We start from the raw sequence: 24,129 nt of genomic DNA, 5'->3' as shown, positions 1-24,129 counted from the left end.
TTAGGTGAGAATAAGTCTGTCGGCCTAAAAAGAATATATAGAAATTTGGGACTAGATTCCCGCGCGACAGGAAAAAAAAGAAAGAAAAAGTCCTCGGTAGGTGAAATGAATGTCAATCAGGCAGAGATAAGAAATAATTAATTAAAAGTAAACTTTAATTAAACTCCCTGGTGGTTCAAGACAATAGCTGATTAGTAGGCTAAACAATCACACTTCTATGGCAAAAGTTTTTATATTGCTTTCTGAGACGGCGCTGCTTTACTCCTGAAAGTCTATTAAGTACGATGGCTTCTTCTTCTAGGGCTGTTGGATCGAGGAAGCATGACGTTTTCCTCAGTTTCTGCGGCGAGGACACCCGGACAACATTTACCAGTACTTTGCATGGAGTTTTGAAGCGGGAAAATATAGATGTTTTCACTGATCATGAACTTGACAGAGGAGAGAAGATTTCGTTGTCTCTTGTGACTGCAATTGAAGAAGCAATGATTTCAGTTATAATTTTCTCGAAAGGTTATGCGTCTTCAAGATGGTGTCTTGAAGAACTTGTGAAGATCATGGAGTGCAAGAAAACGCAAAAACAGGCGATAATACCAGTTTTCTATCACATAGATCCGTCAGAAGTAAGGAATCAAACTGGAACTTTTGGAGATGGATTTGCCAGGCTTGTAGGAAGTTTTCATGAGGAGAAACTAAAGAAGCTACAAATGACAGAAGAACAATTCAAGGAAAAGGTTCAGGCATGGAAGAACGCTTTGACAGACGCAGCCAACATATCAGGCAGGACATCGAATCAGAAAACGTAATTCTCTACCCTTTATTTTACTACTCTTGTAGTTTCAGCCGATTTAAACTTTCACATTTTATATCAAGTAGTTGAAGAGATAGAAAAAATTAAACATTTTATATCAAGATTTTAATAATCAAGGATATAACTTCTTGTTTTTATATAGAAAAATGACAACAAATGATAGTTAGCAAGATTCTTGAAAATAATTCTGATAGTCTGATTATTGCACTTTTGGATCTAAGAAGGAAACAATAATCTACTTTAGAAGCAGAGCCCTAACATTTAGACGCTTCTCAAACACACAAGACAAAATGAAAAATATTTCCCCTTGAAACCATTTTTTCGCAACAGATACACTTCAAAACTCTGTCGTTTCCATATATATTTCACTGAATTGATGAAGATTTTTTCTTCAATGCCTAATAAAAGAGACTCTCACATTCAAATTCACAAATTAAGTAGCTAGCTAAGTACTCGAAAAATATTTTATGCTTTTGTTTGAACAAGAATACTGAAATTCATTATTTGAAAATCTCATTGTCCATCATATTTTTTTAATGTTTTTATGTTAAGGCTTTCTTGACTCTTTAGAAAAATAAAAAGAAAAAAAAAGGAAATTGGGATTTTTAACTTTACTTTATCCGATTGAAAGTGATACCATGTTACCTAAAAGCTTATGATATAATGTTCCTCTACCATCCCTATGATATAACGGCAATTTGAGCTTTAATGTTTTATGAGAGTAATAAGTCACTCAACATTAAGCATGGATTTGTTTTTTTTTTTTTTAATCCGGTAGAACATGGGGATTTGAACTTTAAACTTTAGCTCCATACCTTTACCTAGACTCTCAACATTGTTTTTGGAAATTTTTTTTTCATTACTTGATAATTTATTACATTTTTAAGATTTTCTTTTTCACTTTTGTTAGGACTAATTATTATCTTGCGCAGAAAGTTTTTGAAGATGTTTTGAAGATCTTAAATTTCTTGTCCCCAAGTAATAACGACAAGAAATTGGTTGGGTTAGAATCAGTCATTCACAAAATTGTGTCTTTATTGCAAATTGGATTGCCAAATGTTAACATTGTAGGAATTTGGGGAATGCGTGGTATAGGAAAGACAACTATTGCAAAGAGTGTATTTGATAACATAAGCAATCAGTTTGATGGTTCATACTTTGCTAGAAATATTAGGGAAGAATCAACAAGTCCTTATGGATTAACTCCAATGCGGCGAGAACTGCTTTCTACTTTATTAGAGAATCCTATTGGCTTCAAAAAAGGAAGGCTTGGTCGTAGAAGAGTTCTTATTGTTTTTGATGATGTGACTAATTTAGAGCAAGTAGAATCTTTAATTGAAAACATTAATCATTTGGGTTCGGGAAGTCGAATCATTATAACAGCAACAGACAAACAAGTGCTTCAAAATTGTGGAGTTAATGATACTAATATATGTAAGATAAAGGGGCTATGTAGCAATGAAGCTCTTAAGCTTTTTAGTTGGTATGCTTTTCGACAAAATCGTCCCAATATAGATTATGAGGATTTGTCAAAAAGGGTAGTAAAATATACTAAAGGTGTTCCCTTAGCTCTTAAAGTGTTAGGCTGTTGCTTACTTGGCAAGTCAAAACAAGTTTGGGAAAGTGCATTGAAAAAATTTGAAATAATTCCACATAAGGATATTCATAAGGTACTAAAAATAAGTTATGATGAACTAAATGATGACGAGCAGAACATATTTCTAGATATCGCATGTTTCTTTAAATGGGAGAATAAAGATTTCGTGATTGACTTCTTGGATGCTTGTGATTACGAGACTGAAATTGGACTAAGTGTTCTCAGTGATAAGTGTCTTATAACTGTGACAGAAGATTACAAGATAACAATGCATGATTTGATTCAAGAAATGGGTTGGGAAATAGTTCGACAAGAATCTGCAAAAGAACTTGGTAAACGTAGTCGTTTATGGTACCATAAGGATGTGTATAGAGTATTGGAGGAAAATAAGGTAAGTGTTAAATACATTATCTAATTTTTTATTTAAAATATACCTTTTGTGAGTTATATCTGCACTTTTCCTATTTGCATTAGCTTGGATGAGTTTGACTTATTTTGAGTCACTTCAGAAGAGACTTGAAAAAAATTATATTACCTATGTTAATAAACTCTTCAAGAGTTTATTGCTAGCTAATTATCATCTTTTATTTGTATCAGATTTCTAATGCAATTGAAGGCATATGTTTAGACATGTCTAAACAAGGAGAGATCATATACTTAGAACCTAGTGCACTAGCAAAGATGGATCAACTTAGACTCTTTAAGTTGCATAATGCGCTCAATGAAGAGATTGATATTAATAAGGTGCATGTTTCCCAAGAGCTTCGTTATGTTTCGAGTAAACTACGATACTTGTGTTGGCATGGATGTCCATTGAAATCATTGCAGTCAAACATTTTTCCCAAGAACCTGATCGCCCTTGACATGCCTCATAGCAATATTAAACAACTTTGGCCTACTGTCCAGGTAATAAACAGTGACATTTATATTATGATATGTTTTGGAGATAGCAAGATCTATCGGGGCATTGAGCTATCACTCTTTTTTATATATACTCAAGTGATCAAACTTTGTTTTTTTTTTTTGTTATTTATTGAAGAGACTGAACTCCTAAAATTTTCTATTAAAATAATTTGAATTTTCAGATTTTTTTTGAATAAACTAAATTTTTAATAATTCTTATCTAAGATATTAAACAAACACAATTAAGATTTTTTATCTTGTTTTGATTTGAAAACAAAGTGATCAGTTTGATATATTTAATAGGGAATAGTAAAAGTTTAGTTTGTTTAATTTGAAAATGTAAAAATTTGATTCTTTCACTAAGAAAATTTTAAAATTTAGTATTTTGAATAGGATTGAAAAAAAAAAAAGACAAAGTTTGGTCCTTGGAAAAAATTGGATAGGTCCTTCCTCTAAACATTATTATTTCTATTTTTGAGTTCTAAATATCAAATTGTATTATTGATTATTTCTTTCCAATTTACAACTTGATTGTTTGAAACATGTAAACCTTAGCTACTCTAAACATTTAAAACTCCAAGATCTCTCACTGGCCCCAAATCCTGAGAGTTTGATTTTAGAAAGTTGTACAAGTTTGTGTGAGATTGTCTCATCCTTAGATGACCTCAATTATAAGCTTCGTATCTTAAATCTGAGGCACTGTAGAAGTCTTGTTAGTCTTCCAACAGATATTCGTCTACAATCTCTTGAAAGAGTAATCTTTTCTGGATGCTCAAATCTTAAGGAGTTTCCACGAATCTTCTGGAATATGAAAGAGTTATATTTAGATGAAACTGCAATAGAGAAGTTGCCGTCCTCTATAGAGAATTTATCTAGGCTAATTATATTGGATTTGAAAGACTGTTTTAAGCTTGAGAGACTTCCAATAAATATCTACGAGTTAAAGTCTCTTGAATATCTCAATCTCTCAGGGTGTTCAAAACTTCACGGGTTGCCTAATAACTTGGGAAATTTAAAAGCTTTGAGGCTGCTTAAAGCAAAGATGGTCACTACAAGAGAATTACCAATGTCCATTCTCAATTTGTGTTGTCTTGAAGAACTAGATCTAACTAGCTGTGGTATTGAGAAGTTGCCGACCAATCTAGGTCAGTTATCCACACTACGAAGTTTACATCTTGGTAGAAACTTTTTTGAGAGCATTCCCGTAAGCATTTGTCACTTGTCTGTATTGTCTTATCTTGACATAAGCTATTGCCAGAGGCTTCGAGCCATACCAAGGCTTCCATATAAATTAGGAATTTTAAATGCAAACAATTGCATAGCATTGGTAGGATTAGTAACTTGGTACCTTCTCCTCATCAGATATGATCTTCAATGCATCAGAATTAACTTTAGCAATTGTTTTGAACTAGAGCAAGATACCATCTATGAAGTAATTTTGGAATGGATGAAAACCGGTTATCTTCCTATGATGGTATGTATGGTTGAGAATCTTCCTATGGTGGTGTGAATGGTTGAGAATCTTCCTTATTTCATATGATGTTCATTATCATTATCAGAAAAAAAAAATTGTAAATGATATATTTTAAAGTTTAACCACGTCCTTGTTTATTTTTGTACAGGCATATCATCGAAAGGATTTTTGTATCTGTTTCCCTGGAAGTGAAATTCCAGAGTGGATGGTCTCTCAAAGTGCAGGATCTTATATAACTCTAGACCTACAGGTAGATCTTCACCCAATGAAGTTGACTTCTTTTCTTACCTGTGTTGTTGTGGAGTTTTGAGACTATCATAATAAAGGACAGGATTTGGCGATTGGGTTAGAGTTCTTGCTTACAAGAGAAAATGGTATAGTGGATGTGTTCTATGGAACTTTGAAGGGATGGGAGCGTGGTACTGGACCTGACTATGTGGACTCTGATCATGTATTCTTGGGATATGATTTCGCTTTTATGTCGACAATTAAAGATTACAAATATTGTGAGATAACCGTCCGATTTTATGTTGAGAATTATATTACTAAAAGAGCAAATTTTTGCAAAGTGAAAAAGTGTGGAGTTTGGGGTCCAAACTTACAGTCAAGGGATGAGAAACCAGAGTCCAAGAAATTGAAAACTAAAAATTTCTATGTTGGCGAATCTAGCTCAAGGTAATCTCTAAGATGCTTTCCTTTTCTTTTTCTTTATATCACCCCATTCAAAAACAATTTTATTAGAAAGAAGATTGTAAAGAAAATGCTTCAATATTTATTTACTTCAATCTACAACATACAAGACTAACATAAGGGTGTTCATACTAATATGAATTGGACGTGCTTGAAATCCTTGGGAATTTCAGTTATATGTAGTTGTTGATTATAACTTGCTAGTGCTATACGAACAAATTCAAATAAAGACCAATTTCATCATCTAACAAGTGTCTCTTAGTTTTTAGAGTATGAATATAAGACTTTGGAAACTCTTTACTTTTTTATATAAATAGACACGTGAAGAGTCAAGAGAGGTTATATGCCATTGTGATGATGTCCTTCATACATTGTGTTTGATGTGACATATGCTCATGTTGTATGTTAATTGTTATGATTTATGATGTCAAGAAGACTTGTCGGTCATAATTCATGCACATCATTGGATCGATGACACATGCCGTAGAGTTACAACAACTAATAAGGATTACTTCCCACTTCGCCTATATTTGCTTATAAAGACTCATTAACAATCACTTTTTCATCTTAGGTTTTTCTAAAAACTCTAAGAGTCCTTTGCTTTCCTAAGAGATTTCTAGTGTAAACAATTTGTTGTAGCAACCCATACAGTTGAAAAGCTTATGCATCATTTCTTTTGGAGTACAATCCTATAAGATTATCAATACCAATCAACAATAAATAGGCGATAAGTGTTCATTGGAGGTTAACAAATGACAGGCCAATCTGGTCTCCAAAAAAGAGATCACAAGATGATGAGTGCCTTTCCAAGGTAGATAAATGTAACCCTATAGAGGTAACTCGTTTTGTGGGTAGGGCATGTTTTCTCATTTCTTCTTCTTGTAACACCTTACCCTAAAAATTCTATCCTTTAAAGTGTTATTAAATCAATATCATGCATGTTTAACAATCCCAATACATATTTAAGTATGCTGGCACTAACATGCACAATTTCAAATGTCTAAATAACATCAAATATTATTAATCATATAATATCCAACAAGTCTAATTAATAAATCCAATCCCAAGCATTAAAATCATACCCAACAATTAATCAAATGTCTACTAAATGGAATCTTTAATCTCTTAAATCAAATCATAAATCAAAATCATAATATGGATCCCTATAAGTCCATTAGCTATATATTGCTACATTACTAACCAACTGTCTTGTTGTCGTTACCTGTAAAATCACAATGAAGGGAGTGAGTGAAAAACTTTTAGTAAGTAAAAATGATCTATCCTACAATCCATCAATCAAATATATCTTTTTCTTTTTCTAACCAAAATTATCTCTAGTTCAATCTAAGGTTGTCGAATCTCAATCGAATAAAAGGAATCATCATGCCCACTCTAGTGACCAATCTCTAAAACTCTCTAGTCATGGTTATTTTATCTCTTTGCCAATTAATAGACTCATAGTCTTGGTGTGTCAATATAAACCATAATTCTCAGACTTTTTATGTTTTGGTAAGTCCTAGCTAATCGACAGACATGCATTCTTGACAATTCTCTTTTCTATCTAAAGACATCGATCGATAAACTATACCCTATCTATGGGTTGCCTATGTAACAGGTTCTCTCTTAGGTTAGCCCATAATCTCATCATCTATGTCTTGTTGGTATTGACTCATCTCAAATCTCTTAAGATAATCGAATCTCTATTGATACTTGATTACTTAAAACTCTCTCAAAGATCACTCTAGTCTAATCTAACTCTATTTAGGTTCATTAATCATTTTAGGTACCCAACTCATATTTTTATCTCTAGGGCACATCACAACACCTCATTGACCTTAAATCATATTTGAAAATCAATAAAGCTCATTTGTGTATGACCTACACATAGCTAAGCCAAAAGCATACCTTTTCTATGATTGTATATATGTGTATATAGTGCAATAAATGTTCGATTAATCTCCTGAAGCCACAAGCGTACACCTTAATTCATCATGTATGATGATATCACACCCTTCATGAGCGTACATGCATAAAGAATGATGCACATACATAAATTCTTTGAGTGTTTAAGTGTATACCTCCTTGTTAATTTTCATCATGCTCTTCATTTAATCTAAAGGTTTTTCTAATCGTAATTGGTTATATACAACCATACCTTCCCAATGTAAGACAATACTTGATGTCGATAATCAATTCTGACCTAGATGGTCATGCTTTCTCTTTGCACTTTTGTTTGCTAATGAAATCAAGTTTTCAAAGAACATATGGGCATCCACACAAAATGTTTACATGCATACTCTGCAAATTTTACTCTTCTAGCCTATGTATGCTCGTGACGATGCATGGCACGACTGTACATGACATCTTGGAATTGAATTTCAGCCATTCTTGGTTGGATTTTCACCTATCTTCAATGTTTGTAATATCATGCAATCAACTTAGCAATTATAAGTATTAAAAGAACCAAAATCTTGAGGTTTAACCTATAATATGACCATTTTCTTGCACAAGCTTAAATTCAACAATAAAGCAATGTTATCTAAGACCCTACTAATGCATCATTCATTCTCTGTTTGATCTAACTATTCAAAAAGTTTAGGATTTATCAAAAATCCATCACAAAAAGTGGAAGAGTCATTCTTACTTAAGTTATGCAACTAGAGTTTGAAGACAAAACTCTCTCTTTTTCTTAAAGGATCTTGGTTGCTAGAATTCCTTTTACGACTGTTAGATGCCTCACCCTCTTCTAGAATCTATTTTCTCTCAAAATCAATAGGTGGCAAAAAAAAAAAAAGGCTTTGGAGGGACAGAGATTCGATTTTATATATATATATGTCTCGTAATTCCCCTTACATTCAAAATTTTACCTTATTCAAGATTTGTATATTAACATGATGCATGGTCGTACATCCCTTCAATGTTACTAGCATCGCAGCTTACATAGGCTACCCATGTGGAAATCAATGTACAGGAGTGCATTCCTTTTACATAGATGTACCTCATGCTAAAAAAATATATAATTTTAGTTTTGGCTCTAATCAATATCTAAGTCCCTCTTCTAGATCTTTAGCATTTGAGGGCACTGGTACGTGCTATCATTGACACCTGAATTAAATCCTAAATTTCTGTAACAAAAATGTAACAAAGGAAAGTAGGGATCGTTCCCTTGAAGAGCATTGATTAGTATGTTGTTACAAATAAATCAAAACAAAAAAATAAAAAGAGGGTTTTGAATTGAATGCAAATTATAATGAAAACAATAAATAAAAATTCAATGAAATAATCTGAAAGTAAATAATGAATTAAACAAACCTTGGTCCACGGTCACATCCACCATTGGAAATACGATTGATCATCGAAACAAAATATCAAATTAATTATTCAAATATTCGTTATGGTATTAAATTTACATGTCCTTCCTTACGATTAGTTAATCAAAAACATGTATTCCAATGAACCCTTATTGATTAATAATTCGGATACGATCTCGAATTTAATTAAACAATAGCATTACGAATTAGAAAGATCAACGAAGCAAGACAACACAAATGTATGACATTGCATTTAATCCAGTTGATTATTTTCCTAGGATTTACAGTTTTCGACGCAGCAAACGATAAACCTAGTTGCCACTTCGATTAGATGGATTGAACAAATTACGGATTCAACACCTAAACTAGTAGTAGATTATATTAATTGATAAACTAATCACGCGCCTTAGAAATCAACCAACACAATCATAAAAAATATAATTTAAAAAGATAATCAATACTCGAATAATTAAAAAGATGTATTAAAGAACAAAAATAAATCTCACAATCATTGTAGTTCCATGGTTTCAGATCCCATCAACCAAGAGAAAAATATTCAGCCACTGTAAACCATATTTTGCTCTCTAATCCTCCAATTACAATCGTAAATCCCCTAACAGAATAAAAATAAAAATATATATATTATATCCCTACTAAAAATCTGAAAATTGAAAGTCAATCCTAATCTCCTAATCCAATCAAGCAAAATGATACATATCTTCCCAAAAAGAAAGGAAAAGATATGTATATCTTTCCTCCAAAAATATATTTCCTTATCTATCTCAATTAATCCTCTTTTCCAGCTAGTAATTATCCCTTTTCTAGGAAGCAAATCTTGATATTTTATAGATCCTTGTAGCTGATCTGGGCATCCATATTTAATTTTCGAATTATGTTTTCGTCATTTCACGTGCCCACTCCTAGTCAGCATCACAGAATTTTCAGATTAACAAGTCTGCTCCAATTTTTTCATCTTTTTGGCTCATCTTACTCCAAAAATGCTCAAAGCTTCCTAAATGCAAAAACATAAGTAATTTCATTAGATTTAATTAAATTTCCACACAACATAAGAAAATTATAAATCAAAATAATAACAATTAATGGCGTTATCAAATTCCCCACACTTATCTTTTGCTCGTCCTCTTGTAAAACAAAAACAAAAACAAAACAAACACAAAAAGGTTCCATCAATTTCTTTTCTCATGATACCAAAAAGTGTGCATACCTTAGGATTCAAACCAACCAAGACTCAAGCATCAACACACATCATCATCAAACTTCACAAAGAAATATGCACAAAGACAAATCAAGATAATCACATTCTAAAGCATGTAAAAAGTTTTGGTGAATCTCCTCACGGTTATCACTCATATCACTCATGTGTTTAATGGTTTGGTGTTTCGCTCAACTTCTTCCAATGCAAACATTCTACCATAAACTTGCTTATGCACCGAATCTCCACCACTTAGATTATATACATGCATAAATCAAAAGCACTTTATTTTAGGTTGCAATGGGGCTTTAGGTAAAGGTGAGGATTAATGGATACAGAAGGTTAAAACCATGAATATTAACAAAGCATTTAAACACATAAAGAGAACAAAAATGTAAAGCTAAAACCACCACATTTCTTTGCTATTTGCTATTGCCTTTCTCTTCTCTTTTTTTTTTTTTTTTTCATTTCTTTTTTTTCATCTTTCCTTTTTTTTTCAACTTTTTTTTCTGTTTTCTTCTTTTCATCATTTATTTTCTTTTTTTTTTCTTGAATAACTAAGAGAATTAGATAGTAAAGATAACAACATAAAGCAATAACAATAACAATCTTCATGCCAACTTCTTTTCATCATCTCATCTTAATGCATTTAAATCCCTTTTTTCCCCCACACTTAAATTTCTCAAGATAACCAATTAACCAAGCAACAAATTTTAGTTTAAATGCCCTACTAATTTTCATGGTTGGGTGAGGATATTTGTTTGAAGGCTTGGGTTTGTAATATGGTTTTAGCACAAAGAATCAAGGGTTTTGTAAGGCTCAAGGGGTTAACTAGGGAAATTAAAATAGGTTGGCTTTTTAAGCTAAAAGTTTTAAACAAGAATGCCTTTATCATTTTCATGCATGCACATATCAATGTGGTCTTAAAATGATTCAAAGCAAGTTCTAGAGATATATTCACATGGGAGAATATCACTCATCAAAGAAAACAAAGATTGATATGTATGTTTCAATCTTTTTCAGCCTCAAAACTCACGGGATAAATAAATTCACCTCAACTTCAAACAAAACTCTAGCACTCAATTAACAAAATTTGTTTATGTGCATACCCCTAGTTAATCTAACAAATCAGTGTGTACAATGCTCTACTACTGAATCAGCTAAATCCCAAGGCATGCATACAAATTACTTCATTCAAAATGAGATTAATGGAATTGTTTGGCTGACTAAAAACAGGGAAGGATACACCAACTACCATATTAATAAAAACCAAACTTTATCTAGTAATGAACAACAATATACACAAAGCAAAACAAGGCATACCCAAAATAAGCATAACACAAAGAAGAAAAAAACTGATAGAAAAACAAAACAAGTAGACATAATAAACTAAAAGTAGAACAAAAGGACAAAAATAAGAATAAAGCAGAAAAAAAAAGAACTGAAAGACAGAACAGTAAACAGCAGAAAAATAAAACACAAATACACCCTCTCCCACACTTAAACCAAACATTGGCCTCAATGTTTAAACAAAACAGAATATAATGAGAATTGAAATTTAAAAGAAAAGGAAGAGGAAACTTTTCTGGTTTTGGGGAAAAGGAACAATAGTTCAAATTATGGAGAGTTGCAATTCTTTGGATTTTGATGATAGCTCTGGTGTAGGAGGCCTCTGATAGGTGGATTATGTTGGTCTTTGATGGTGTGAACAGGTTCTAACCATGGCATTGTAGAATAAGTATAGGGGCTGCTAGGGCTCAAGTGGGAAAGAAAGTGTAGTTTGACGGTATTCGCAAATGAGATTTGATATAACCGAACATTATACTTGCATTTAAGCATATGGGCCCCTTATGTTTAGTAGAATAACAAAGCTAGGGTTGGAGTTTGATAGAAATGCATGACCTAGTTCCAAAACACCAAAATACAGATTTCTCCCCCCGTGAACATTTACCGAAAGCTAACTAGAACCTGCAGGAGGAAGAAGACGATTGAACAGTAACATTAAAATAAACCTAATCGAAAATCATAAAATAATTGCTAATTAAACATCCAAAAATCTTAAAACTGAAATTTAAAACTAAAATTGGAATACATAAACCAAGATTAAAGCAAATGTCTAGAAAATTAAAATTGAAGTATTAATCAAAATAAAATTGAAAGCTTAGGTTGCCTCTCAAATAGTACCTTTATTTACAGTCATCGGCTCGACATAATGTCGTCATCTATTTATCCATGTAGACGGGATCTCTCAGCTCCACTTCTTTGACGTTTTCAGCTTGCACTCATTCGTAAAACAGTTTTAGCCTGTGGCCATTAACTTTAAATACTTTCGATGTCACTAAGCTGTGAATCTCTACTGCACCAAAAGGAAAAACGTTAGAAACAACAAATAGCCCAATCCAATGAGAACGTAATTTACCTGGAAACAATCGAAGTCTTGAATGATAAAGGAGAGCTTTTTGGCCAAGTGAAAATTCTTTTCTGGAAATCATTTTGTCATGAAATGCTTTTGTTTTCTCCTTATAAATTCTAGAACTCTCGTACGTGTCATTGCAAATTTCTTCTAATTCTTGCAGCTGTAATTTCCTATGTTCATCACTCTCATCCAACTTCATATTGTATTGCTTGACAGCCCAATATGTTTTATGCTCTAATTCAACTGGAAGATGACAGGCCTTATCAAATACCAACCTATACAGCGACATCCCAATTGGCATTTTATACGCTGTTCTATATGCCCACAACGCATCCTCTAATCGCAACTCCAATCCTTTCTTGTTGGACTAACAGTTTTCTTAATGATGGATTTAATTTCTCGGTTTGAAACCTCAACTTGTCCGCTAGTTTGAGGATGGTATGCCGTAACAATTTTATGTGTTACACCATATTTTTTTAGCAGTGCCTCCACTGTTCGGTTACAAAAATGTTTCCCTTGATCACTAATTAGAGCCTTCGGAATGTCAAACCTACTAAATATGTTAGATTCAAGGAAACCTGAAACAACTTGAGAGTCATCAGTTCAGGTAGCTTTCGCTTCTACCTACTTCGAGATATAATCAACTGCTAATAAAATATAAACATAACCAAACAAAGATGGAAAAGGCCCTATGAAATCAATACGCCAAACATAAAAAATTTCACAAACTAAAATAGGAGTTTGAGGCATTTCATTTTTCTGGGAAATATTACCTATTTTCTAACAGCGTTCACAAGATTTGCAAAAAGAGTATGTCTCGAAATAAACTTGGCCAAAAAAATCCACAATCTAGAATTTTTCTTGTTATCCTTTTAGCTCCAAAATGGCCTCCACAAGCATATGAATGGTAGAAGGTAATAATAGAAGAAATTTCAGTTTCAGGTACACACCTTCTTATAACTTGATCAGCGCAATGTTTCCACAAATACAGATCATCCCATACGTAATATTTTGCATCATTTTTCAGTTTGTCTTTTTGAGCCTTAGATAAATCAGCTAGTAGTGTATTAGTAACCAAATAATTCACAATGTTTGCATACCAGGGCAGTCTGTAACTTGTTGAAAATAACTGCTCATCAGGAAATTGCTCCTGTAGATGCTGCTCTATTTTTACATGAACCAGACGGCTTAAATGGTCAGCAACACGGTTCTCTTGTCCAGCTTTATCTTTGATCTCCAGGTCAAATTCACTCAGCAGTAGAATCTATCTTACAAGCCTTGGTTTTGCCTTTTTCTTTGTTATCAAATACTTAAGGGCTGCATAATCAGAATAAATAACCACTTTAGTACCCAATAAATAAGAACGAAATTTTTTTAATGCAAAAACAACAGCTAAGAGTTCTTTTTCAATGGTCGAATAATTTTTCTGTGTATTATTTAAGGTCATCAATGCATAATATATAGCATGCGACACCCTTCCAATTCGCTGCCCCAAAATAGCTCCTATGGCATAATCACTTACATCACACATTATTTTAAATGGGAGACTCCAATCAGGTGGCTGGATTATTGGTGCAGAAGTCAGCAGCTGCTTTAACTTGTTGAATGCATTTTTACAGCTTTCATCAAACTCGAAAGCCACTTTTTTTTAGCAACTTGCACAATGGCAATACGATACGCGAAAAATCTTTAATGAAGCGTCGGTAAAAACCTACATGGCTAAGGAAAGCACGAACTTCCTGCGCACTAGCAGGGTAAGGTAAAGATTGAATAATATCAATTTTAGCCTTATCTACCTCAATACCCCTAGCTGAAACTACATGCCCCAAAACTATACCTTGCTCAACCATTAAATGACATTTTCAAAATTTAAAACAAGGTTAGTTTCAATGCATCTTTGTAAAACAAGTGCGAAATTATGCAAACAATTATCAAATGAGTCCCTATGAACAGTAAAATCATCCATAAAAATTTCTATAATGCGCTCAACATAATCTGAAAATATACTAACCATACACCTTTGGAAAGTAGTCGACACATTACAAGCTCCGAATGGCATTCGTCGATATGCAAAAGTTCCAAATAGGCATGTGAAATTCATCTTCTCTTTATCTTCTAGAGCAATTACAATATGAAAATATCCTGAAAAACCATCTAGAAAACAATAGTAAGCTCGACCAGCTAGCCTTTCCAATATTTAATCAATAAATGGCAATGGAAAGTGATCTTTACAGGTTACCAAATTTAATTTCCTATAATCTATACAAACCTGCCACCAATTTTGAACTCGAGTAGGCACCAATTTATTATTTTGATTTTTTACCACTGTGATACTAGTCTTCTTTAGTACAACTTAAACAGGGTTGACCCATTCGCTGTCTGAAATTGGATAAATCACTCCAGCTTGAAGCAATTTCAAAATTTCCTTCTTTACCACTTTCATCATCAGCGGATTCAACCTCTTTTGTGGTTGTCGAACTGGTTTAGCTCTCTCCTTAAAGAGAATTTGATGCATGTAAGTAAAGGGACTGATTCCTTTAATATCAACAATGGTCCATCCTATGGCTATTTTGTGCTTCTTCAGAATATGCACTAGTTTCTCTTTTTGCTGCTCATTTAACTTGCTAGAAATAATCACTGGTAAGGTACACATATTTGAGGTGATTTGGAAGAGGTTTCAGCTCCAGCTCTGGTACTTGTAAAATAGAAGGTACCAGTTTTTCATTAGGCACTGGCAACTCAATATAAGATACATTACCTGTATTTTTTAGCTCTCTGAACTCATTCATCTTTGCCACTGTATTTTGCACATCTGAAATTAATTTAAATTCATCTCTTTCTTTCAAAATATTTTCATGGTTAGCTACTTCCAACTCATCTTCATCATCAAAAATATCCTGCGCTAGAGAATCAATTAAATCAACTGAATACACAGGAAAATCCATCCCAGGATATTTCATAACATCATAAATATTAAATTGGATAGCTTCACCATCAAATTCTATGGTCAGTGTGCCTTTATGAACATCAATTTTTGTTTTAGCTATTTTCAGAAAAGGTCTTCCTCGCAAAATAGGTGCAGATTGGTCATTATTTTCCATGTCAAGAACATAAAAATCAGCTAGAAAAATTAATTTTTCATTAACCTGAACAAGAACATCTTCAATTAACCCCTTAGGATATGTATTCGATCTATTGGCCAACTGAATAACTACACCAGTTTGTTCTAAAGGTCAAAGATTAAAAGCAGAGTAAATGAAATATGACATTACATTAATAGATGCTCCTAAATCTAACATGGCCTTTTCAATTTTTATGTCTCCTATTGTGTAAGGGATGCAAAACATACCTGGATCTTTGCATTTTTCAGGAAGACTTTTTTGAATTATGGCTGAAACATTTTCTCTTACCCTTATTTTTTCACATCTTTTGAGTCTTTGCTTCCTTTTCAATGTACATAGCTCTTTCAAAAATTTAGCATAGCGAGGCACTTGTTTTATTGCATCAAAAAGTGGGATATTGACTTCACACTTTCGAAAGGTCTTATATAAATTCGCATTGCGTTTGTACTTCGGTTTTAAAGCTTCAAGAAAAGGAGGAATAGATTTATATTCGCTAAAAGAAGGATATTTACCTGTCACTGCATTTTTGGAAGAATTCTTTTTTGCTCCCACTTCCTCTCTATTTTCTGCTTGTTGTTTTGGTGTAGGTTGTGCACTAATCGACATTTCTAACTCCTTTCCACTCCTCAACACTATGGCACTTACATTCTTCTTTGGGTTCATTATAGTTTGTGACGGCAGTTTACTTGAATTTTGTGCTTCCAGCCTACTAATTGCAGTAGCCATCTGACTTATTTGATTTTCTTGATTTTGAATACTGGTTTTGGTTTCCTATTGAAATTTCACAGTGTTAGTAGCCAAAGTTTTAACAATATCTTCAAGAGATGTATCTGAATCAGAATTTTGAGTTGGTTGCTGTTGTCTAGGAATATAAGGCTACTGGTATGGCTGAAAGTTATTCGAAGGCTGATTCGTATATGCATTCCCATAACGAAGATTAGGATGATCTTTCCAACCTGAGCTGTAAGTATTCGAATAAGGATTATAATTATGATTTCGCTACTGTTGTCCTAAAAATCTACCTACTATATTAGCTTATTCAGAGCAGTCCTCCTGAAGTGTTGGGCACATATCAGTTGGATGTCCTCCCACTGAATAGATTTCGTAAACTTTTACTGCCTTTATTTTTCCTACAGCCATTTGACTTACAAGAGTAGTTAGATCATCAAGTCGTCTTTCAAGAGAAGAGACGTTTACCTCATTGACACACCGAGACAAATGGTCTAATCTATTTCTAAATTGTCATGAATTTGATACCATGTTTGTAATTAAATTTCAAGCTGCTTCAGGTGTTTATTCAGCCAATGCTCCACCACTTACTGCATCAATCATATTTCTCTCATTTGATAGGAGTCCTTCATAGAAATATTGAATAAGCAGCTGGTCACTAATTTGGTGATTTGGATAACTTGCACAGAGTTTTTTAAAGAGCTCCCAATATTCATATAAAGACTTTCCACTATGTTGCCTAATGCCACAAATTTCTTTCCTTATGCTGGCAACTCGTGATGCTAGAAAAACTTTCTCTAGAAATAGTCTTTTCATCTCATGACAAATGGTGATACTTTCAGCAAGTAGATAATACAACCAATCTTGCGCATCATCTTTCAAAGAAAACGGAAAAACCCTCATCTTGATTTGTTCTTCGGTTACTTCATTCGGTTTCATACTTGTGCATACCACATGAAATTCCTTTAAATGTTTATGAGGATCTTCACCTGTGGAGCCACGAAAAATAGGTAAAAGATGAATTAGTCCAAATTTTAATTCAAAGGTAGTATTAACATCTAAATTAGGAAAAGTAATATAGTGTGGTTGTTGATTCAAATCTGGAGCAGCAAGCTCTCTTAAAGTCCGATTCTCAGCCATGTTTTCCTCTGTTTCACAAACAGATCTGTGTGCGTGCAGTCTCCTTTTTGTTTCTTTTCTCAGCCCTTTTGTAGTCTTTTCAATTTCTGGATCAAATTGTAAACTAGATTGTTTCGAAGATCATGTAACGAACATACAAATTAAAAAACTTCTCGACAACGGCATCAAAATTTGGTACATGTTATCATTGCCACCCAAATTAAATCCTAAATTCCTGCAATAAAAATGTAGTAAAAGAAAGTAGGGATCGTTCTCTCGAAGAGCTTTGATTAGTATGTCATCACAAATAAATCGAAAGAAAGAAATAAAAGGGGGGTTTTGAATTAAATGCAAATTATAATGAAAACAATAAATAAAAATTCAATGAAATAATCTGAAAGTAAATAATCAATTAAACAAACCTTGGTCCATGGTCACATCCACCATTGGAAGTACGATTGATCATCGAAACAAAATATCAAATTAATTATTCAAATATTCGTTGTGGTATTAAATTTACTTGTCCTTCCTTATGATTAGTCAACCAAAAACATGTATTCCAATGAACCCTTATTGATTAATAATTTGGATACGATCTCAAATTTAATTAAACAATAGTATTACGAATTAGAAAGACCAACGAAGCAAGACAACACAAACGTACGACGTTGCATTTAATCCATTTGATTATTTTTCTAGGATTTACAATTTTTGACGTAGCAAACGATAAACTTAGTTGCCACTTCGATTAGATGGATTGAACAATAACGAATTCAGAACTTAAACTAGTAGTAGATTATATTAATTGATAAACTAATCGTCCGCCTTAGAAATCAACCAACACAATTATAAAAAAAATAATTCAGAAAGATAATTAATACTCGAATAATTAAAAAGATGCATTAAAGAACAAAAATAAATCTCAAAATCATTGTAGTTCCATGGTTTCAGATCCCTTCAACCAAGAGAAAAATATTCAGCCACTGTAAACGATATTTTGCTCTCTAATCCTCCAATTTCAATCGTGAATCCCCTAGCAGAATAAAAATAAATATATATATATATTATCTCCCTACTAAAAATCTAGAAATTGAAAGTCAATCCTAATCTCCTAATCCAACCAAGCAAAGTGATACATATCTTCCCAAAAAGAAAGGAAAAGATATTTATATCCTTCCTCCAAAAATATCCTTCCTTATCTATCTTAATTAATCCTCTTTTCCAGTTAGTAATTATCCCTTTTTTAGGAAGTAAATCTTAATATTTTATGGACCCTTGCAGCTGATCTGGGCGTCCATATTTAATTTATGAATTCTGTTTTAGTCATTTCAAGTGCCCATGCCTAGCCAATATAACAGAATTTTCAAATTAACAAGTCCGCTCCAATTTTTCATCTTTTTGGCCCATTTTACTCTAAAAATGCTCAAAGCTTCCTAAATGCAAAAAGATAAGTAATTCCATTAAATTGAATTAAATTTTCACACAACATAAGGGAATTATAAATTAAAATAATAACAATTAATGACGTTATCAGACACTATATAATTATGTCCTAAGCTTGCCTTTATCACATCCATGGTGAGGGAATGTGTTATGACAAGTGATTGGGCAAAGCTTCAAGAAATGGTAGCATCTACAAATCTTAAAATGGCTATATAGGATGGAAATGCAGGAATTAAACTAGTTGGAAGAGTCCATAATGAATTTTTTAGGAAACCACTCCCTATGAGGCCTCAGGGGTAAACTGAGATACTTTTCCAACTTGTAAGGCAACTAATACTTACTTGATGTTGGTGTCTTAGCCTTCTCACTTTTTCATGTTTGCTTTTTCTTTTTATTTCTCTTTCTTTGTAAATGAATACTAACATTAATATACTGAAATTTTTTGCAAAGGTTCTATTTCTCTATTTTTATTATCATTGTATTCTTAAATATTTCTAGAATATTTTGCTTAAGTGAACGATTGATTTATAAAAGCCAACATGTTCAATAAGTAATTATGTATATCTTGTTTATCACTTTATTATAACATCATTGTTTTAGTGTAATGATTTTTAACTAAAATACTTAAGTAAACAATAAATTTAAACAAGATAATGTGACATTGAGTCTTGTACATAAAAAATGTTTGACTTGCAAGTATAGTGACATGATTTAGTTTGCCAGTTGAAGTTAGTTATAACAGTAATGTGCAAAGGTATTGAATGGATGTTATCCTCTTGATTGGAAGCCTAGTCTATGTGTTGAGATATGTTATCCATCAATTTCCATTTTGGCCTTCAAACTCAATAGCTTAAGTTACCTCACATGCTGTATTTGGATGAGGAACTAGGACACGATGGTTATATACAGATAATGTTTGCCTCATGGAAACCTTACCTATTACAAGAGACATTATTAATGATAGTGCATTTGGCCAATTCTCTGGAGAGGTTTGACAAACATTGAGGTGGTCCTTCATGGCTAATCTTACGGTTAGGTAGTTGACTTTACTTATGTTGTTATAAATTGGTATAAAATGGTTGTTTGGCCTCTTAATGCATTAAGTGGTAGTTCTAGTCCTAGAGTGTATAGTTGATCAAGTAAGGGGTAATGTCACGTGCTTGTGAGAATTTTTCATTCTTCCATTGTAGGGGACTTTGGTGAAAGACATTAGGCCATGGGATGGAATTAGAGTTTGTTTATATGTTGAAGTAATTTGAATTTTGGCTTGATGCACAGTTGTGCATTAGAGATGCATGCCTATACACTAGGTTGCCATGTGTATGAAAAGAAAATTGTGCCATATTATTAGAAAATGTCAAACATATAACAGTGCATGACTATAACATCTCTCAAAAGCAAAATTGTATAAAAGGACATATTCTAAGATTTTTGTGACGTAATAGCATTCAACCTTATATGTTTCTTTTAAAATTGTCCTTATCAAAGTGATTGTGTAAGATTCAAGAGCAAATTCAAGCCGTTAGAGAAAGGTTGCTACAATGCTCAGAGTATGGGAGAATGCTAAATTGAATCTACAAGGTTTGGAAAATTTTTTGTGATATGATGGCTTGTGAGTACAAAATTGTTGGAAACAATTAAGCATGCCAAATCAAATTCTGTAAATGACAGTAAACATAAATACATGTATCCGACTTCAAGTTTGTGACGAAATCCATTCGAACATGGCATGAGATGTTGACGTGAGTCATTTTTATAACCCCATCTGTCTCACGTATTGCATTCCTTTAGGAGATATGATCTTTGTGTTTTTGGTTTCCAGGAGGAGAAACAGTTCTCCTATATTATTAAAATAACGTATATCACTTCAGGGAAAACAGTTTGGACATTTAAATAGATTTAAGGTCATTTGGGGGATGTTATCTTTGTGTTTTTGGACATTTGCTAATAACTTTCGTACACTAACTGCCCTTGGTAGTTAAAATAAACAAGGTTGGGTCGACCTGTCATGGGTAGATCTAGACCCAATATCTCATACTCACATATGATAGAAGCCTAAACCAAATACTTAGCCATAAAAATCTCATATGATAATACGTTTCATACTTGCAAATGTGTCATGTGACCTCACGAGCAATCTGCACTTAAAAGCTAAATATTATACATCTGTTAGGAATAACATAGTTGTTTCAATCCGAATAAAACAAAATAATGTGTTAAGCTCGTAACACCCTAGACTTACTCGATAACACTAACTCCCTTTAATCTCTCATTTATCATTGTGTTATTTTCTTATATACCTATGATCAAATTTATTCTCCTATATGAGTAACATAATCAGCCGACCAATAAACACATGTAATACATATATATATATAGTCTTCCTCTTCTATTCAAAATTCTCAATTTAAACTTAGTTGTTTTTCTAGTCATATTCCATAGACTAAATCGTGTATGGCTATAGGTGTCAAGTTAAGATAACTAAGATAACACCACTAAGAGTAAACATCAAACAAAAACAAAAGGTCAAAAAGTACCAACATGAGGTAATCCTTATAAATTCTTACACAATGAGAGAGCAAAGATTCATTCTCTCACTACTTTAACTGGTCATCTTACTTATGCACATATGGTATGAATCATGTGCTATAGTATGTATTTTCTCAAATGTCATTCATAACACTGTATAGATCCTAGTTCAATCGCTACACCTAGCACCTAACCTGAGTTTTTAATCATCTTCATATTTGTAGGTATTTATCCATATTAAGAACTCAGATCTAGCATTCACAAGTTGTTTGACTATAGGAAATTCAAATCGGTCATTTTCAAATGTATCTATCCATGACCTCATCTTTATCGATCATCAAGACGACATTTTAACTTCAATAAATCTTTTCTTGAGAAATTTGTCTCCTACTGACATGTTTTTCCAGTATCACTTTTCTCAAGAATAATGTCTCATCTTTACTCGTTCCCTCAACGCCAAAGGCGATTGCTCATCTAAGTGAGCTAATCTCTAAATTATGTGACATTACAATCTTGTTGAGCTAAAAACGATGTGTATGCAGTGAAAAATCCAAGAATTTCAAGACGCAAAGTTTAAATAAAAATAAACTTGAATTCATGGTTTTCGATGTTTTGTTACCAGTACAATATATTTGCTCAACACTTATCAATCATAGTCTACACAATCCAAGAGATTTAACATGTGCAATATATACTTTTCTTAGAACAATCTAGGTTAAAGGATCAGTGACCATACAATGCATAGAATAATATTGTACGCTTGTTTTCCTTTTAGAAATGAAGTCTCTTACAATATTATGTCTAATATCAATATGTTTGGTTATCCTATAATACTCATGATTGTTTATTTCAATAGACAATTATTGTTCCAACACTCTCGTCCTATTGACTCAAATTCACAAAAACTTTTCTTAACCAAACAGTTTCTTACACAATCACTTAACAAACTATATACTTGGTTTTTGTTATGGATAAGACTATGCATATCTGTTTCTTATCGCTCCAAGATATGGGCCCTTCTGGAGTAAGAAGACATAGCTAGAATTTGATTTACGTTAGTCTAAATTACTTCCCCAACTGACATCTCAATACCCAATCAAACACAATCCTTAATCACATAAACAATAATCCACAGAGCCTTTTAAAAATATATCAATATTCTATAGATAATATTTCAATGCTCTTTTCAATATTGACTTATATCGACTAACTAGCCCAACAACAAAAACAAATGTTTTGGCATGTGTGCATTATAGTATACATAATACATCTGATGACATCTAAATAGGTAACTATTAACATTTTTCTACTTCTATCTTAAGTTTTGGGACATATCTTTTGGCTCAATAATTCATCATTTGATATAGAAATATCAACGAGTTCACAGGTTAACATATTGGATTGTTCTAAAAAATTTTGAATATTATGCTCTTTTGACAAAGTCAAAAATTTCTTTGAATAATCCCTCTAGATTTAATTCCTAATATGTAATATGTTTTCTCACACCCTACAGGTCAAAAGTATGGACAACCATCATTTGATGGTCATCTCTTACTTCAAATTATTTTTAGCTATCTACATATCATCATATTCATTAATAGAATTACAAATTTGTCGTAAGACTTTGTTATATAGACATGGTGGGCTTGATTAATCATTTTAAAGTCATAAGGTATTAATACTTATGAGATTTTAAGTATCAGTATTTGGATGATAATTTTAGGTTATTTAACGTTATTGAAGCTTGCACATTCTGTTTCAGACCTCTAACAACAAGATCTATATCTCATTTCACGTAAATTTCTTTATCAAGTTCTCTACTACAAAAATTGTCTTGACATTTATCTAGTACAATTGTAAATTTAAATATGCTACTATAGCTAGAATTAAACATATTAAAGTAAATCTTATAAATGATGAAAATGTTATTCTTCACAATCTATACCTACTCATTGGATATAGTTATTCGCTATAAGACAAAATTATATCCATTTATTGAGTTATCTGCCTTATGATTGATTCAGGAAATCTACTTATTTCTAATGGGTTTTCGACTCAATAGTGAGTCAATTAAAACCTAGAATTGGTTTGCTTTCTATGTATTTCATCTCTTCTTCCAATGCATCTCAACATTTTTCTTAGCAAGAGATGAGTTAACTTCTTTTATGATTTTAGGTTCTTCATCATCTTGAGGAGTGGTTATGAAAACCTTGTTTTTAATTTAAAACGTCATTAGAGTACTTTCAGACGTCTACTCCTATGCATAATCTCAATGTTTCCACCAGGTTAAGATGAACGAAGCAAATAATTGAAGGTTGGAGTTCAATTGCATTCACTCTCACTGCCTAGAATAAGTGTAGGTATTATCTTGTAGGACTCAACTAATGGTTATTAAGATGTACCTATCCTCATTCTTCTCTCATCTCATTCAGATGAAACCTTTTATCAATATCATCCCTGTTAAGAAAAATATTCTATATGAACATAGTATCACATAATACAATTTCATTTAATCTTCCAATGAAATCTTCTCTAATGAATATATACCCTTTGGAGTGCTCTGCATATCTGATAAAGATACATTCCTTTTTTCTCAGTTTCAGTTTTTTAAACTCATGGGAAAAGCTATGGATAAACATTGCTAACTACTAAGATTGCAATTAATTGACTCAGATTTTTTACCTATGCATAACTCATAAAAAGTGGAAGCAACTGATTTAGTAAGCACTTGGTTAAGTACACAAACAGTAGTTAATTTCATATCATTATAAAGTG

At 32.5% G+C, this 24,129-nt stretch overlaps 1 protein-coding gene across 7 annotated transcripts in view; it reads left to right on the top strand.

Moving 5' to 3' along the window:
* The first annotated feature begins 240 nt into the window (after nt 1-240).
* LOC123203206 (disease resistance protein RPV1-like) overlaps nt 241-24,129 on the top strand; it is a 36,296-nt gene continuing 12,407 nt past the window's right edge. For 5 of the 7 annotated variants that reach the window (XR_006499241.1, XR_006499237.1, XR_006499240.1 and 2 more), the window contains exons 1-4: nt 242-799; nt 1,719-2,796; nt 3,003-3,311; nt 4,931-5,457. Coding sequence is in view for 2 of the 7 variants with exons in the window: in XM_044619451.1 (XP_044475386.1) it covers nt 285-799; nt 1,719-2,796; nt 3,003-3,311; nt 3,835-4,818 (2,886 nt within the window). In the remaining 5 variants the exon portion in view is untranslated. The other 2 variants (XM_044619451.1, XM_044619452.1) reach the window with 2 other exon arrangements.

Source organism: Mangifera indica, chromosome 19 (genome assembly GCF_011075055.1).
Source record: "Mangifera indica cultivar Alphonso chromosome 19, CATAS_Mindica_2.1, whole genome shotgun sequence".
NCBI classification, from domain to species: domain Eukaryota; kingdom Viridiplantae; phylum Streptophyta; class Magnoliopsida; order Sapindales; family Anacardiaceae; genus Mangifera; species Mangifera indica.
Note: the sequence above shows the minus strand (reverse complement) of the source record. Positions and strands in the feature narration are given on the sequence as shown.